Genomic DNA, 18386 nt, shown 5'->3' on the forward strand with positions numbered 1-18386 from the left:
ACCCGCCCTCACATGTGCTTTCTTTTCTGAAGGTGGAGGCCTGGAAAACCCACGCCTGGCAAGATGAGAAGAAGAGACCCCGGAGAAGAAAGATTCCATTCAAAGTCTTGGTTAAGTAAGTGCAAGCAGCCAGTGCTGAGATCTGAGCTGTAGCCGTTCCTCCCAGGCGGCTGCCCTTCTTGGCCTCAACAGGCAGGGAACAGAGAGACATGATGATCTTTATGGAGGGGTCCAGACGCCAAGGGGGAATCACCTGCCACCATTGGCCTAACCCTCCCCATCCTCCATTTTCCCCAGGGGCTGAGTAGTGGGTTGAGCGGGTAAAGGGAAGAGAAGGGCCATGGGTCAGGGTCAGTAGCTGGTAAGAAACGTGCATTCCTTTCCCTCATCCTGCCACACTTTAAACATCAGCCCTCCCCTGTTCTCCTGGGCCCCCCATGTTCCTCTGGAGGGCTGAGTCAACACAGTGTCTGTCCACGCAGGGCTGTGCTCTTCGCCTCCATGCTGATTCGCAAGACCATGGTGTCCCGAGTCAGAGCCACCATCCTCTTTGCCACAGAGACAGGAAAGTCGGAAACACTGGCCCAGGACCTGGGGGCCTTGTTCAGCTGTGCCTTCAACCCCAAGGTAACCAGCTCAGCAGGACACAGGCCTTTTTCTCTGCCTGTGTACAGACAAATTGGCAAAAGTTCAAATGGTTGCCCTGCTCCTGAATGTCCCAGGGCCTTGGATATGCTGACTCTATGTTGTAAATCTGTGACAGAAGGATAGGTGTGTGTCCAGGGATTCCCAAAGTTACACAGAACGTAAGTTTGTAAGTTTGTGCCAGGGAACACAGTTTGAGAAATGCTTTCCTAATGCAAGTCTCAATATCTGTGAGTTCCTGTAGATACATTTTATTCCTATTTACTCAACATCTTCACTATAGGGTGCCATGCTAAAAGTGAAGGGGACAAAGGATTGAATAGGAAAATGAAACCCCAGAGGGGGACCCATTCATGCCGTCAGTGCTGAATTTTCTCCTGTGTGGGGAGACGTCCCATTTCACGTGGGTGTGGGTTGAACAGGGAGGTGGTGACAGATGTCACCTGAGATTTGCTTCAGGCAAAGCGTTCGGGTTCCTGAGGGGTGAAAGGTTTTTGTAACCTCACCTCATTTTTGTGGAAAATACATCTGCACACTAAGAATTCAAAATGGCTGTAGGAGTGTTTTGATTTGGGGCCTGCAGTGTTTGGGAGGTGATCCCTCCCCGGCTTGTGGAAGGATTGGCAGTGGGGCTTGCTTGGGGCAGGAGGATGGGTAGCAAAGTGTTCATGTGGGTCTGTTCGACAGGGATTCAGGAAGCACCTGCCTCTGTGCCCGGTTGGGCTCGGTGTGGGCGGGGCCTGGTGGAAAAAGATGATTGGGAGGGAGGTTCCTGGCCTGGGTGGGGGAAGGGAAGCACAGGGTGTCTGGGGACGGTGTGGAGGGCTGATGTCCACGCTTGGGGCTCTGCAGGTTCTGTGCATGGACGAGTACAGACTGAGCCATCTGGAGGAGGAGAAGCTGCTGCTGGTGGTGACCAGCACGTTTGGGAATGGAGACTCCCCCAGCAACGGAGAGGTGTGTGGCCTGGGTCCCAGTGTTCTTGGGGGTGGTGGTGCCAGGGCCCGAGGGGGCCAAGGAAAGGATCTGGGCGATCCAGCATGTCCTATGGAAGACATTTGGAAGTGAGTGCTCAGATCGCTCTGGGCTACCTTAGCTTCAGCATTTGGTCGCCTTCTTTGTAATTATCACCATATGTAGGCGACCCCTTTCCTAGGACATACTTCTATTTTCAAGTAAATTGACTTACCTTTTTTAACTAAAAAATTCATGTGTAAAGGAAACTTTGTATCATTCCCACAGATGGAAAGCCAACAAAAAATTAATCCAATGAGAGCCTAAGTTCTTGAATTTTCGCTAGATACCGTTGCCTGACCACGGCTTGCTTTGTTTTTTAAAATGAGCAATGGTCAAGTATTAGAGGTCTTTGGGCTCCAGTAGCTTCAGCTGAGACTCTCCCTAGTTTCCATAAAGATGATAATAATAATAGAAACAGGAATAACAAAAAAAATTACAGAAAAGAGAATACTCTTACCAGGTGATTTGACAATATTTTACATTGCACCTAAAATTATCTTGAGATCCTTGGAAATGAGGGTTATCTTAGAGAGTATGGGACCAGTCATCACTCTTACCAGGTTCCAAACAGGAAAAAAGGCTCATGCCCCATGAGGAGACCGTCTGGAGATGCCAGGCCCTCTTTCTACCAGACGTGGATGGGGCTGGGCTATTCAGGGCTACACCAGGGATCAGGCCCACATGAGTTACTAAAGCTGACCTTGTCCTCAAGCCCTGGCCAGTTAGCCCCACACATAAACTGACTTCCATTTATGAATCTTGAACGTTCTTCTGCCAGATATGGCCAGTTTTGAAGTGGGCCACCAGAAGAAAAGTAAAAAGCAGTGCTTTTATGAATCTTGTCCTGAGAACTTAGTGGTTCTCTCTCTTTCTAGAAACTGAAAAAATCTCTCTTCATGCTGAAAGAGCTTACCAACAAGTTCAGGTAAGGCTTTTCCCCACTCCCACTTGTCTAAGCCCTGCCTTGTGGACCTAAGTGTCAGGGACCCGGGTTCCGGGGCGGGTACTGGTTGTGTATAAGGGGGTCTCATCCAAGATGTCCAGGCAGAGAGTGTGTGTCAAGGGTCAAGCCAGGAAAACCAAGTCCTTCCCACAGGTCTGCAGGCTGAGCATACATTGGTCATGGGAGTTGGTGACAAGGCTTGGGAGCTGGAGAAGACCCAAAGATGGCATGCACTGGCTGGTTCTGTGCCCAGCTGGAGTAGGAGTGTCTGAGGCTGGCTTACGGGCAGGTTGTGCTATGTGTTGCTTGCATGGGTAGGGTCACTCCAGTCTCCGTTTGTGTGTCCTCCTCGGGCAGGTATGCTGTGTTCGGCCTTGGCTCCAGCATGTACCCGCAGTTCTGTGCCTTTGCTCATGACATCGACCAGAAGTTGTCCCATCTGGGGGCCTCCCAGCTCGTCCTTACAGGGGAAGGGGATGAGCTCAGTGGACAGGAGGAAGCCTTCTGTAGCTGGGCTGTGCAAACCTTCAAGGTTAGTTCTTAGCCAGAGTTGCCCCCATAGCAGGGACAGGGAGACCACAGCCCCCTCCTGCCCAGGACATCTGTGTCAGGTTGCCTGGGTGGCATGACCCCTGCCTGGTCCTACAGGTGTGGCCCGAGGGCTCAGGTCCCTGCTGCCTTCCCTCAGCCCCCCAAGAACTCCACTTGAAGCATGTGTCTCTGGGTGGGAAAAGAAGGCTGAGACACTTCCCGTCCTCTGGGAGCTTCGGTTTAAGATCTTTCCCCCTCTAATTATCCAGACCACCTCTTGATGAATTAGCCTTATTTTAGTCTCCCAGCCACAGAGAGCCTGGGGACAGAAACCATGCAGTGGAGTCTTTCGGACCTGTGTCAGAATCTTAGCAAGGCTTTGCTGCCTGTGGCCTGACACCCCTGATTTAAAGAACTCCTCACTGGGGCGCCTGGGTGACTCTGTTGGTTAGGTGTCCAACTCTTGGTGTCAGCTAAGGTCATGATCTCAGGGTCATGAGATCAAGCCCCGTGTTGTACTCTGTGCTCAGTAGGGAATCTTTTTTTTTTTTTTTAAGATTTTATTTATTTATTTGACAGATAGAGATCACAAGTAGGCAGAGAGGCAGGGAGAGAGAGAGAGAGGAGGAAGCAGGCTCCCCGCTGAGCAGAGAGCCTGATTCGGTGCTTGATCCCAGCACCTGGGATCATGACCTGAGCCGAAGGCAGAGGCTTTAACCCACTGAGCTACCCAGGTGCCCTATGTGCTCATTAGGAATCTTCTTGGGATTCTCTCCGTCCCTCCCTCACTCCCTCCCTCCCTCACTCCCTCCCTCCCTCACTCCCTCCCTGCACTTGCTCTCTCTCAAATAAGTAAATAAATCTTAAAAACACAGCTCCTCGTGTAAGCAGAGCATTTTAGCCAGCCGTGGTACTTAGAGCACCAGCTTGAGTCGGGGCAGACCTTGTTCCCAGGCCCTCACTGCCTCCACGTGACTCCACGCCAGGAGCATGGGAGTCACCCACTCTCAGGGGGTGGGCACATGGGTAAAGTGAGATATTAACTAGTGCAGTGTTAGCATCCATTTGGAGAGCGGTAGCAACTGTGTGCCAAGCCTGGTCACCTCTCTGAGTCCTCGCAGTGGCCCGATCTAATCCACGTGCTGAGTAATGATTGGAAGCACTTAACCGATCTGTAAGCACCTACAAAGTGGTGGCCCCGTTGTTGGCGATGATGTCATTGAAGATGACGGCGACCATGGTTAACACCGGTCCACTCCACCTTCTTGCAGGCAGCCTGCGAAGCATTCGATGTGCGAGGCAAACACGGGATTCAGATCCCTAAGCGCTACACCTGCAGTATGACCTGGGACCCACAGCACTACCGGCTCGTGCAGGACTTGCAGCCTCTGGACCTCAACAAAGGTACCTGCTGCATCGCCCAGCATGGGGCTCATTGCCCTGCCTGCCGGAGTGGGGGGATCTGCACCCGGAGTCGGTGATCAAGGAGATCACAGGACTCTCTGAACAGCAGCTGGCTTCGGGCTGCCAAGCCTTGGTCTCTTGTTGGACCTGAGAGACTGCTGGGGGGTGAGGCTGGAGAGCTTGCTTCGTTTCCAAAGGAGGCTGTTTCGGGAGGAAGCCCCAGGCAGGTGGTGGAAAGGAAAGGGGAGCCAGCATCGAGCGAGGGCCTCCTGTGTGCCAGGCACTGTGCTGGGCTCCTCGCCTGCCCACACTGAGTGAGTCCTGACATTCATCTTGCAAGAAGGGCCCAAGGACCAGGGTGCCTGGCTGGCTCAGTTGATAAGGGCATCCAACTCTTGATCTCTGGGTCGTGAGTTCGAGCCCCATGTTGGGTGCAGAGATTACATTTAAAAAAAGCAGGGGTGGGGGCAGCATAAAGAAGCTAAAGTTCAGGGAGGTGAAGCAGGTTGCTAGCATGTGGCCTGGCTGGGATTTGAGCAGGCTGACGGCCGTGAACTCTCGATGGTAGCTTCTGGATGCTGGGCCCCCTTGATTCCTCTTTTCTTGTACCTTGAATGCAGTAGTCCTGTCGGTTTCTGCATGTTGAGGATAGCCCCAATGTCAACTATGCTCTCCCGCAGGTGCCAGGCCATGGGGATGGCCTAGAAATGCACCTATTTGGGCACCTCATGCATCCCCTCCCCCACACCTAGCAACAGCACAAACACCCTTGTCTGACCAAGCATCTTTATTTGTGATTCAGAAACATGGCAGGGAAAGAGAAGAAGAAAACCCCACCCCCGTCACAGTGGGATGTCCCAGGGGTAGTGTCTAGGCATAACTGACTTAGACCTGGGAGCCTCCCCACCCCCCAGCCAATGCTAAAGAGCCACTCTGCCACATCATCCTCTCTGTCCCCCACAGCCCTCAGCAGTATGCACGCCAAGAACGTGTTCACCCTGCGGCTCAAATCACAGCGGAATCTACAGAGTCCCCAGTCCAGGTAGGGGAGACTACAGGGCTGCTCGGGTGACATTACACAGGTTTAATATAATGGAAGAAAGACCAGAGTGAGTCCATCTTTGAAAGGAGAGAAGTGTGCCCTGGCATTAGCCACAATGCCATGGGTAGCACCAGTAGGACAAGCTTGGCCAGTAACCCCTGTGATCTCCGGTGCCTTTAGCTCTGGCCTCCATTAACTGTGGGCTGGTTTACCAGCTTGAGAACTAGGCACCTGTTTTACCACAGGTCCTTTGTCCCTAAACCCTTTCACCAAAGGTGGAGGGCAAGAGGAACTCAAGCCATTTGACTCTGTCTTAAGAACTTTCAGGAAAATTTTTGGCAGGGAAGGACGTTTCCCTGTCAGGAAAAACCGGTGTTATGGATTCCCTGAAGCTTTTGTTCATCTGCGCTATCTTCCATCATTTGTTAGGAAAACTGGGCTTTGTTCTAATAAGAGCCAGATTTGTGCTGGGGACAAGGAAGGGTTTGTCCTAATGCCCACAGATCTCCTGGTGAGGGGATGCTTTCTTTAGGCAGAGGGTGTATAGTCAAGCCCGGTCAAGAAGAGGCTGCCCAGGGGCGCCTGGGTGGTTCAGTGGGTTAAAGCCTCTGCCTTCGGCTCGGGTAATGATCCCAGGGTCCTGGGATCGAGCCCCGCATCAGGCTCTCTGCTCAGCAGGGAGCCTGCTTCACTTCCTCCCTCTGCCTGCCTCTCTGCCTACCTGTGATCTCTGTCAAATAAATAAATAAAATCTTAAAAAAAGAAAAAAAAAAAAAAAGAAGGGGCTGCCCACCCTCTCCCGACAGAGAAGCCCCAGACCTGGTGGACCCCAGGCCCTCTTTAGCACCCAGCTCCAGGGGATGCCGGCAACCCAACCCCGCCCGTGCTCACCGAGCTGAGCAGGAAAATGAAAGAGGGCCCATTTCCTGGGGAAGCTGGCCCACCCATCAGGGAGCACTGGAGGAAATCCTGGTGGCGTCACCAGAGGCTTCTTTTTCCCTTCTCCAGCCGCACCACCCTCCTGGTGGAGCTCTCCTGTGAGGACAGCCACGGGCTGAGCTACCTGCCTGGAGAGCACCTTGGGATTTGCCCGGGCAACCAGCCGGCCCTGGTGCAAGGCATCTTGGATCGAGTGGTAGACAGCCCTGCGCCCCACCAGCCTGTGCACCTGGAGACCCTCAGCGAGAGCGGTGAGACTTTTACACAGTGGCCCCAGCATCCCCCACCCCCAGCAGCCCCCCAACTCTGCTGATGGGTTGGTCCTGCACCTGGGCTGTGGGTGCCTAACCCTGCCCTTCCTGCTGAGTGGGTGGGCCAGCCAAGCCCACACTAATGCAGCTTTGGAACAGAAGGGATGCTTCTTTGGAGCTCTCTGCCCAATCCCAGAGGCTGAGGAGTCTCTCTCCATTCTTTTGCTCACCCAGCCACTTTTTTGTTAATGGATGGATTCACTTGTTTTTGCATCAAAATTTTAACCATTTGGTCGCATCTATATACTAGGCAGGTCCTGGGCTACTAAAATGAATGCAACTCAGTGTCCACACTCAGAAAGCTCACTACCTCATACAAGAGGCAGATAGGCGAGAATATTCTTCTTCTTCTTCTTCTTCTTCATCATCATCATCGCAGTAGCAACTGGCATTATTTGAGTAATTACCAGCATTTTCTATGCCTTGACTCTTCAGGCCCCACAATAAACATGTGTGTGCAGTTTGCCTGATGACATGATGGAAAAATGTGGGAACATTGCAAAAAGGCTGAGCCTTGGAAGTTCAAGTCCCTGAGCCATCACTTACTAGCTACATGACCTTGGGCCTGCATGTCAACCTCTCTAGGCTTTCTTTGTCTCTATGGAGACAAAGAGATAAATGGAGATAAGAAATATCTATTTCTATGTCTCTATGGAGATAATAAATGGAGATAAGAGATCATTCCTCATGAGATTGTAGTAAAGACCAAAAGAGCAGTCTTGACCACAGTTCCTGGCACCAGATAAACACAGGAATGGAGGAATGTCCATTTCCTACAGGCTTGGAAACATTTGTCCAGAAGCTCAGAGAGGGGGTTTAATATGCCCCGAGAGTCTCCTTGGATCCCAAAGTGTGTAACCCACTTGCATGCTCACAGTATTCTAATCTCCTACTGCTCACCCACCGAGGTCTCATTTGTCCCCACCTCACTTGGCCTGTGGGCAGGGGCAGACAGTGGGTGACCAGGAGAGTGAGACTCCTCTCTCCATTTTCACCTGGGAGAAGACACTGTCCTAGGGAGGACCTGGAGTGCCCGCTTCCCATGCTACGGTGAGGCCTCGTCTATGTGGGGAGCACAGCACGGGGGCGACAGGTACTAGGAGAGATAAGCTAAAGAAATCAACCATCACGAGCCTCCCAGCCCATAGGAATAGCTCTCTGGCCTTAATGATAGTCTTGCCTCTAAAGAATGTGTACCCCTAAAGAGAGTGGCCACAATAGGAAAGTGGGGGTCAGAGAAGCAAAGGGTGGTATTGTCTCCCACTGTCCAGGAGAAATATGAGCAAGGAGACAGAGATGTCCTTGTGATTGTAGGAAAACTGATGTGGCACATTCAGGCCTTGGGTCTGAATGAAATAACATAATACTGATATTTTTACCTAATATTTGTTGAGCAGGTGTGTGCCAGATGCTGTACTATTATACATACACCATTCTGTTCAGTGCTCATACAAACCCAGTGAGACAAGTTTCGTTATCACATCCATATTACAGAGCTAGAACCCAAGGCTCAGAGGGTTTAATCACTTAGCTAATGGTGAGGAGCCAGAGTTCAAACCCGTCTGCTGGCTCCAGGGTCAGCACTGTGACTACCCTGCCTACAGCCTCTTGGGACTCCTTGGGACTTGACACTTTGGGCTGACTTGCTGCTCACTCAGTACTTCTTGGTATAGCCCCAGGGGACGGTAGTCCAGGGCTTTCCTCTAAATGAACATAACTGATCTCTGGGGTATACATCAGTCTTTGGAGAATTTAGTCATTGTGAGTCTATAGTTCACCTATGGATATTTTGCTGAAGTTCAGGTCTGAACCATAGAGACACTGAACTCTGGTGCAGACTTGACTTTTCAGGATCATGTCATCTTGGGTGCCCTTTGCAGGGATGTTGGTCAGCCTTCACTGGCAGCCGTGACTCTGGGCTCCACTTTCCTGCATGTGAATTGGGCACATGAACACTTTTGCAGTTCCTGGGACCAGAAATTCAGTGTCTCCCCTGGAGCTGTAGGATGGAGGGTGTCTCCAGAGGTCTCATCACCCTTCAGGAAACCTAACTGGGGCCCTTTTGCCATTCTGACTCCTCCTTTTCCCTGTCCAGGAAGCTACTGGCTCAGAGACAAGCGGCTGCCCCCATGCTCACTCAGCCAGGCCCTCACCTACTTCCTGGACATCACCACCCCCCCAACCCAGCTGCTGCTCCGAAAGCTGGCACAGCTGGCCACAGAAGAAGCTGAGAGGCAGAGACTGGAGATCCTGTGCCAGGTAAAGGTTGGGCCAGTGGGTGAGGGAAGGGCAGGGTCCCGGAATCACGGGGAGCCAGAACCCAGAGCCGGCCTTTAACTGCCAAGGGGGAATCTGACCCAGCTTCCCAAAGTGAGACTTGTCAAAAGCTGGTGGGAAGTCAGCATCTTCTCCCATCCTATCTCTAGGACACAGTTGTGTTGAGTGAACTGAACTTTTCTGAGCATTTTCAGGAAGTTACCAAAGGATACTTTGTTAGAAATTAGCTAGAAAAGGAGAGCCACTGCGTCTTGTCTTTGTATGTTCCCCAAACCTGGCATGAGCCTGGAACTTGGGAAGTCTTGGAGGATGGATGGTGAAGATGAATGGAGAAGTGGACATGAGAGGTTGCATTAACTCACTTGCAACTTTCTAGGCCCATACCTTTGTAAAAGGCACAAGATGGCACTATTGCCATCGTTTTTCTCACTAATTATCTTGATTCCAGCCATTATCCTGTGGCTGTAGTGTACTAACTCAACACACATGTTCTTATTTCATTCTCAAAATGTTCCCATGAGAGAGGTGATGCTATCCTCATGTCACAAAGGTTAAGTAGTTGGGACAAGATCCCACAACAAGCAGGGGCACCCAGTCAAGATGGAACCCAGGTCTTTATGATTCCAAAGCCCTGTCCAAAATTAGATTATAATAAAGATTTGACTCCTGCTCACCAGTGGCTGACGGTGGAGTTCTAAGCACATGAATCAGAGAGATGCTTTCACTGACCTGAGAGCTTCCAGGAAAGGCACTATTTTCTCTCCAGCACCCTGGACAGCGCCTGGTGCTTGGAAGTATCCACCGAGGGAACGAAGGAGTGAATAAACGAATGCTGGATTGTGACGGCCTCCTGCCTCCGTGTGAGCAGGGGCCCTGAGTCACTCACATTGCCCTTGGCTTTCAGCCCTCAGAATACAACAAGTGGAAGTTCACCAACAGCCCCACATTCCTGGAGGTGCTGCAGGAGTTCCCGTCCCTGCGGGTGTCTGCTGGCTTTCTGCTCTCCCAGCTCCCGATTCTGAAACCCCGGTACTACTCCATCAGCTCCTCCAGGGACTGCACACCCATGGAGGTCCACCTCACCGTGGCTGTGCTCACGTACCGCACCCGAGGTAAGGCTGGGCAGAGGCTTTGGACCAGAGTCCAGCTCTGCTCCTGACTGTGCAGCAGTTCAGCAGCTCTGAGCTGTGTGGTCTGCTCGTCAGTTACATACCCACTTCCCAGAGTGGTTTTTTTTTTTTCTAAGATTTTATTTATTTGTCAGAGAGAGAGGGAGAGAGAGCGAGTGCAGGCAGACAGAATGGCAGGCAGAGGCAGAGGGAGAAGCAGGCTCCCTGCTGAGCAAGGAGCCTGATGCGGAACTCGATCCCAGGACGCTGGGATCATGACCCGAGCCGAAGGCAGCTGCTTAACCAACTGAGCCACCCAGGCGTTCCCTTCCCAGAGTGTTAATAGCCGTAGCAGGTATGGTATACGGCAGAGATTGCTAGAAACCAGGCACCAAGCAAACCCTCTATATATATGTCTTAGTGGTAAGCACATGAGATGGGTACTGTTTGCATTTTATAGGTGAGGAAACTGAGGCACAAAGAGGTTAAGCCCCAGAGTTGCACTGTGAGCAAGTAGAGAACCGGGATTCAAACCCACACATTCTGACTGCTGGGTCCACCCTGCTTCACTCTGCGGTCTCACTACTGCATGGAAAAAGCACCCAGTACTTAGTGGGAGCCCAGCGATTCTTAGTATTCCTGATCGTCTGTCCTGGGTGCGGGGCTGATGATGTCTTGATTGCTCACTCACTCACTCACTCGATAATGGTTTGTTTCATATCTCTCTATTGCCACAATGGTGGGCGTGTAAACACGGTGCATGTAGCTTCTGCCCTCATGGAGCTTCCTGTCTAGAGGGGGCAGCAAAGAGAGACTCATCAAAATAGATAGTTGTCATGATATGGGTGCCAAGAAGCATAGGATGCTCTGAGGGCAGAGGATAGGGGATGGGCTAACATAGACTGGGAGATCCAATACCTTGTCTCCTTGGACTTGGCTCCTGCAGCGGTTGAACCATGCCCTTGCCCTGCCCTGCCCTCTGTAACTGAGCATTGCGTGGGTTGGCAAAGCTGGGTGAACAGCACACTCTTGCAGTTTCTAAACACTGGGCAGAGACTCTGTCTGCTCTGCTGGAGAATATCTGCCAGGTCAAGTCTCAGTGCTCAGACAGAGGGGCGGTGGGCACACCTTGTGAGAGCCAGATCCCATTCAGAGAGACAAAGGGACTTCTTCTCAGGTTGGTTGGGATAGATTTAAATGCTGGGCCCTTGGGAAAGGGAGGTAACCCAGAGAAAGTGGGGGTTCCCACAGGCCTGGGAGGGGCCATTAGGGAGGCAGAGGTGTCAGAGCAGACCAGAATGCTTAAGAGGCTGTCCGTCACTCAGAGTTCTTGCCAGCAAGGGCTTTATCTCGTGAAGATGATGGCACAGTGACCCTGGCCACCCTACAGGCCACTTTGGGTTGCTGCCGTCGGAGCTGAGTGGTGGGCTCGGAAGGTCCCTGGGGGAACTCTTGGAAGGAGCATGGGAGTAGGAGTCAGGGAAATTGAGCTGTCATCTGATTTTACTGCTACTTGAGTGATCTTGTACATGTTCCTTTTCTGAGACTGTTCCTGGAGGGGCAGAAGGAGAGGCTGGCATGCTCTCGACGTGCCTTTCAGCTTTCCCCAGCATGGGCTTCACAGAGGGTGGACTGCAGAACCGGGAGAATTGCCCCCTCCCTAAAGCCCATAGAGTGCCTGAGCGGACACTCCCAGGAGGCTCATTGGTCCAGGGGGAGCCTCTGGGACAATTCACCCCTGGGGGTGTGGGAGGGTAGAGGGCGATGTTGGTCAAGTCTGTGTTGTCCTTGCAGATGGCCAAGGTCCCTTGCACCATGGTGTCTGTAGCACGTGGCTCAGCAGCCTGAAGCCCCAAGACCCAGTACCCTGCTTCGTGAGAAGGCAAGCACCCCTTCCACTCTGTCCGTTGTGGCACCACTGGCCCCTGGGAGCTCTGGTTTGAAAGGGAGGGATCTGGGCCCTTGATGAAGGCATTGGAGTCACACTGGGCCTCTTCATTCTATCCTGTGGCAATAGAGCATGGCCAGGTCTCCAATAGGGACAGAGAGGACACAGTGTAGGGGGGCCCAGAGTATAGTGAGGTTCAGCCTTTTTTCAGAAGGCCAGGACAAGGTGAGGTTGTACCTGGACAGGGGAAATAAAGCGGCCTCCAGGACTTGGAAAATCAAATTTGAGCTCGTTGTCTTCTCCACTCCTACCACACTCCCCCCCCACCAGCTCTGCTGCACCCTCAGCTCCCCAGCCCCTGTCCAGCCTGTGCATCCATCCCTGGGTGTCTGAGGACTGAGCCTCTCCATCTGTTCCCTTTAGTGCTGACAACTTCCAGCTCCCTGAGGACCCCTCCCATCCTTGCATCCTCATCGGACCTGGCACAGGCATCGCCCCCTTTCGTGGTTTCTGGCAGCAGCGGCTACATGACACCAAGCACAAAGGTACAGCTAGGGGGTTCCCGACAGGCAGGGAGGGGACACCAGGTGTCCTGGCGTCTCCCTGGGACCTCCCTGGCCCACTCTCCCATTTGCCTCAGTCTGTGTGGACAAGTGATCTGAATGCCCTGGGCCTCAGTTTCCTCAACTGTGAAGAGGGGACAGGAGACTTGTGGGCATGAAATGATAATTGAAGTTGACTCTCCGGCTGAATGGGCCTTGAGCCATGGCCCGCCCCCTGGTGGCCACCCTGGTAACTGCATCCCGCTGGGTCTTAACAGGGCTCCAGGCCGGCCGCATGACCCTGGTGTTCGGGTGCTGCCGCCCAGATGAGGACCACCTGTATCGAGAGGAGATGTTGGAGATGGCCCAGAATGGGGTGCTGCACGAGGTGCACACAGCCTATTCTCGTCTGCCTGGCCAGCCCAAGGTAAGTGCGGCGGCTGCCCAGGCCGTGGGTGGGGCACTACAGCACAGACTTGGGGGGCGGCCTGTTCCCCACAAGCCGCTTGCTCTCTGAGCCTTCATCTGAGCTCTGAACCGGAGGCAGTTACACACTCGTCAGAGCAGTGCACTCACTGCTGGGAGGAGAGACGGGCTCGACACACTGAGGACTAACCAGGATCGCATGGTGGGTTAGTCCCCGTGCCTGACTGGCTAAAAGCCCTCCCCTGGGATACACACCTGCCCGGGATGACGTGGGCCAGGCTGGCTTTATGCTTAAACACCACACCCCCTGTTGATGGTCCCTGCTGCCCTGGGGAGCTGGGACAGACCCTCACCTCAGGCCTTGTGAATTTGTTCCATCTGGGCTCCTCCCAGGCCCAGTGTTTTGTGTCAGTGCTGGGGTTGTGGGGCATCTCGTGGGGAACGAGAGCAGAGGCTCCTAGACTTCTGTGTAACCAGGGACCCTGGTGCTCTGTGTCCTGCTCTGAATTACACTGGAGGTTCCATGGATGGTCTACATAGAGGGGCTCTGGTTCTGGGGTGTCTACAGGCGGGGCCTCAGAGCCCCGGGCAGGGGAAGCGGCTTGACTGATGCCTCTCTGAAGCATGGTGAATCAGTTGTCGATGCTGGAGCCTCACTGAATGGTCAGCTCCTTGAGGGCAGTGCACGGCCAACGTTCCTCTCTGGAGCACCAACCCTAGGCCTGAGCTGGGCGGGATGCCAGTGCCTCTCCTTATCCTGAGCCTAATCCCGGGGCAAGGTCCTGGCTGGGAGGGTCCTCACCCTCCAGCCGGTCGTGCCCCTCACTGCCTCCTCCTGGCCAGCAGGCCTGACTTCAGGCTTCACCCCTGGCACCAGGGACCTGACCCACCATCTCCCCATCTCCTCTGGTTTCAGGTCTATGTTCAAGACCTCCTGCGGCAGCAGCTGGCCAGCGAGGTGCTCCGTGTGCTCCACGAGGAGCATGGCCACCTTTATGTCTGTGGGGACGTGCGTATGGCCCGGGATGTGGCCCGTACGCTGAAGGGCTTGGTGGCTGCTGAGCTGAGCCTGAGTGAGAAGCAGGTGGAGGACTATTTCTTCCAGCTGAAGGTAGGGCAGCTGGTGGGCGGGCTAGGGATACAGCTCAAGGGCACAGGCAGGGGGGCACAAGGACCAGGAGAGTCCTGAAACCCAAAGGAACCCTGGCAGTGGCTGGAGGTCTGAGCTCTTAGAAGGCCTGCCTGTCCCTTCTGGTCTGATTGCTCGGTTACACAAAGGCAACATGCTGCTTGATAACAAGACTCCTCAGAGCCTCTAACACACTACCATCCAACGTGACTCCTCAAGACAAGGAGAAAGTATGTGGCATTTGCCAAACGTATTTCTCTCAGAGCCCCCTGTCTTAGAGCGTTTTGGGGGACAGATATGAGGCAGGCTTGGGGAGCTGTTCGGGCGGTTCACGGCAAGCTGGGTGCTGATGGGAGTTAGTCTAGTGGCATTCAGGTACACTCTCAGCGTGACAGTTGTGAAGGCAGTTGGCTCATGAGTGTACACGGGACAGGGAAGCTGGGGGAGGCCCAGGGGCTCGTCCTGCCTGGACTTGATGAATGAGAGGTGGCTGGACCAGCAGAGCTGACACCCTGGTTCTGTTTCCCTTAAAGAGCCAGAAGCGCTATCATGAAGATATCTTTGGTGCTGTGTTTACTTACGAGGTGAAAAAAGATGGGGCAGCAAGGCAACCCAGTGATCCCAGAGTTCCAGCAGCCCATGGGAGAAGTTGAAGTTGCTGCCACAGAACTTACTGGTGGAGCCAACTCTCGATTATCTGCGGTCACAGGGCCTGGGGAGATGGAAGGAAATTATATCGCCGAGCCTCACAGCTCTTTCTCCACCAAGCCTCATACTTGACCTGCTACTGAGTAGCAGCCTGGACTGAGTAAAACCTCTTATCTCCCTTGAGCCCACCCTTCCTGGATAATGGAGAGTTGGGCTTTCCCAGGTCCCTTGAAGACTAAATCCGCAGTGCCAGGCCCCTCAGCTGGTGGGTGAGAAGAAGAAGGGCGAGAACCTTCCTCTGACTACACCACTTGGAGTGACCAGCAGGGGGCGCTGTCGTGCTACACTGTATTTAGCCGCCCCGTGTACAGTTATTTATAACTCTGTATTTAAAGAAAAGGAACCCCAAGTCTTCTCTCAAGGGCCACTTGGGACTTCCCCGTATGATTCCTTGATGGAGATATTTATATGAAATGCATTTTATTTTAACCACATTGTATGTGTGTGGGAGTGTTTTGTAGGGAAAGCAACTCCGTTCTACAGAGAGTTGGGGACTGGTGGGTGGCACAACCTGGATCCAAATCCCCCACAGAGGGACATACTAGCTTGGCCACACTGCTTCTCTAAAATAGCCACCAGGAGTGGGGCAGCCTGCGGAGTTTTGTGCAGACCTGCAGACCTGTAGTGGAGGTTAAGGAAACCAGGCTTGCCTATGGGGCCTGGGCTGTGCCTCGCACAGGTTTGCCTCAAACGAGTTTACCTCACATGAGGCTCACCACACACGGGGCTCACCACACATGGACTCTGGACACAAGGGGTGCACCTACAAGGTCTAAACTCACAGGGAAGACCTCATATAGGGCTCACCACACACGGGGTGCCCCTCATACAGGCTCACCACACACGGGCCTCATCTCACATGGGGCGCACCTCACAAGGGGCTCACCACACATGGAGCGCCCCTCACATGTGGCTCACCTCACATTGTGGCTCACCTCACAAGGGGCTAACCTCACAGGCGCTCATCTCACACAGGCGCACCACACATGGGGCACACCTACAAGGTCTCACCTCTGATGGGAGACCTCACTTGGGGCTCACCTCACATGGGGCTCACCTCACACGGGCTCACCACACATGGGGTGAAACTCACACGGGCTCTCGACACATGCGGTGCACCTATTAGGTCTCGCCTCACATGGGAGACCTCACGTGGGGTGCACCTCCCATGGGGCTCACCTCACACATGGGGCTCACCTCACTTGGGGCACACATCACGGGGGCACACCTCATTTGGGGCTCACCTGACACGGGGCTCACCTCATAGGGGGTGCTTCTCACACAGGACTCACCTCACATGGGGCTCACCACATGGGGCGCCCCTCACATGGGGATCACCTCACAGGACACTAACCTCACAGGGGATGCCCCTCACACGGGGCTCACCACACACGGGGCTCATCACACATGGGGCTTACCTCACAACATGGGGCTCACCACATGGGGTGCCCCTCACATGGGGCTAAACTCACATGGGGCTCACCTCATGGGGGCACCCCTCACACGGGGCTCACCTCACACAGGTGCACAACACATGGGGCACACCTACAGGGTCTCACCGCTCACAGGAGACCTCACTCAGGGCTCACCTCACATGGGGTTCACCTCACACGGGGCTCACCTAACAGGGGGCTCACCTCACACGTGGCTCACCTCACAAGGAACTAACCTCACAAGGGACTAACCTCACATGGTAGCACCTCACAGGTGCACCCTTCACACGGGCTTACCACGCACAGGGGTCACCACACAAGGGGCTCATCTCACACAGGCGAACCACATATGGGGCACACCTACAAGGTCTCACTTCTCATGGGAGACCTCACTTGGGGCTCACCTCACTCGCGGCTCACCTGACATGGGGCTCATCTCACACGGGTGCCCCCACACGGGGCTCACCTCACACGGGGTGCACCTCACACAGGGGCTTACCCCTCACACCAGGCGCCCGTGAGGGGTGCCCCTCACACGGGTCTCACCCCACACGGGCTCACCACACACGGGGCACCCCCACATGGGGCTCACCTCACACGGGCCTCACCCCACACGGGACTCACCATACATGGGGCACTCCTCACAAGGGGCTCATCTCACAGGGGGTGCACCTCATAGGGGGTACACTTCACACGGAGCTCACCCCACATGGGCTCACCACACATGGGGCTCACCTCATACAGGAGCACCTCACAGGGGGTTCACCTCACAGGGGGGTTACCTCATGGGGGGGGTCACCTCACATGGGGTACACCTCACACGGGGCTCACCACACATGGGGCTCACCTCTCACAGAGCTCACCTCACACAGGGCTCAAATCACAGGGGACTCACCTCAAATGTGGCTTACCTCATGTAGGATCACCTCACATGGACTCACCACACATGAGGCACACCTCACAAGGGCTCTAGACACGTGGCGTGCACCTACAAGGTCTCACCTCACACAGGAGACCTCACACGGGTTCACCTCACATGGGGCTCACCTCACACGGGGCTCACCTCACATGGAGCTAACCTCACATGGGGCTAACGTCACAGGGAGTGCCCCTCACACAGGGCTCACCTCACACACGGGGCACACCTCACAGGGGGCACACCTCACAGGGGGCTCACCTCACCCAGGACTCACCTCACACGGGGCTCACCCCACCCAGCGCTAACCTCACACGGGGCTCACCTCGCAGGGCACTAACCTTGCAGGGGGCACCCCTCACACAGGGCTCACCACACATGGGGCTCACCTCACATGGGGCACCCCTCACTGTGGGCTCACCTCACATGGGTTTACCTCACAGGGGGCTCACATTGCATGGGGCTCACCTCAAAGGGCCATAACCTCACAGGGGCCTCATCTCACAGGGGGCACCCCTCACATGTGCTCACTACACATGGGGCGCACCTACAAGGTCTCACCTCACACGGGGCTCACCTCCCACAGGGCTCACCTCACACAGGGCGCTAACCTCACAGGGGGCTCACCTCACAGGGGGCTCACCTCACAGGGGCTCCAGTCACATGGGCTCACCTCACAGGGGCTCCAGTCACATGGGCTCACCTCACATGGGGCTCACCACATACGGGGCACACCTCCCACGCGGCGCACCAACCACGCGGCGCATCTCATACTGCCTGTGATGCCAGCTCCTCAGGAAAGCCTTGACCAACAATCCCCTAGTAGAAAGTTGCCATGTTTGGCTCTGGGGCTTCCTGTTTCCTGAGAGTTGGGCCAATAATAATTTGGGTTTCAAAGCAGGTGAGGTTGGACCTTGTGTCAAAGACTTGACAGTGAGTGAAGGACATATATCTTCCATGGGGAAGACTTCTTAAGGGGCTGAGCCATGTTTCCTTCTCTTAGAATAAGGAAGAAACTCAGCCAGAAGCTAAGTGAGGGGTTTGGGAAAATTGGGCTCCCAGCTTGGGTTTGGCCTCTAATTCACTGGCTCCCTGGCCCACTTCTTCCCTGTGTAGGTGGGGTGAC

At 54.2% G+C, this 18386-nt stretch overlaps 1 protein-coding gene across 2 annotated transcripts in view; it reads left to right on the top strand.

The window, feature by feature from the left end:
* The window catches only part of LOC111151537 (nitric oxide synthase 2), a 38210-nt gene extending 22865 nt beyond the window's left edge, over positions 1-15345 (top strand). Inside the window, exons 12-26 of one of the 2 annotated variants that reach the window (XM_022509598.1) lie at positions 33-115; positions 483-627; positions 1498-1602; positions 2538-2587; positions 2963-3137; positions 4408-4540; positions 5504-5582; positions 6591-6772; positions 8928-9091; positions 10014-10221; positions 12013-12100; positions 12530-12651; positions 12927-13075; positions 13991-14185; positions 14737-15345. In XM_022509598.1, the coding sequence (XP_022365306.1) occupies positions 33-115; positions 483-627; positions 1498-1602; positions 2538-2587; positions 2963-3137; positions 4408-4540; positions 5504-5582; positions 6591-6772; positions 8928-9091; positions 10014-10221; positions 12013-12100; positions 12530-12651; positions 12927-13075; positions 13991-14185; positions 14737-14856 (1998 nt within the window). In that variant the 3' untranslated portion in view covers positions 14857-15345. The remainder of the gene's footprint in view (positions 1-32; positions 116-482; positions 628-1497; positions 1603-2537; positions 2588-2962; positions 3138-4407; positions 4541-5503; positions 5583-6590; positions 6773-8927; positions 9092-10013; positions 10222-12012; positions 12101-12529; positions 12652-12926; positions 13076-13990; positions 14186-14736) is intronic. The other variant, XM_022509599.1, reaches the window with a different exon arrangement.
* The last annotated feature ends 3041 nt before the right edge of the window (positions 15346-18386 follow it).

Source organism: Enhydra lutris, unplaced genomic scaffold (assembly GCF_002288905.1).
Source record: "Enhydra lutris kenyoni isolate GAN:26980312 unplaced genomic scaffold, ASM228890v2 scaffoldscaffold26, whole genome shotgun sequence".
Lineage (NCBI taxonomy): Eukaryota > Metazoa > Chordata > Mammalia > Carnivora > Mustelidae > Enhydra > Enhydra lutris.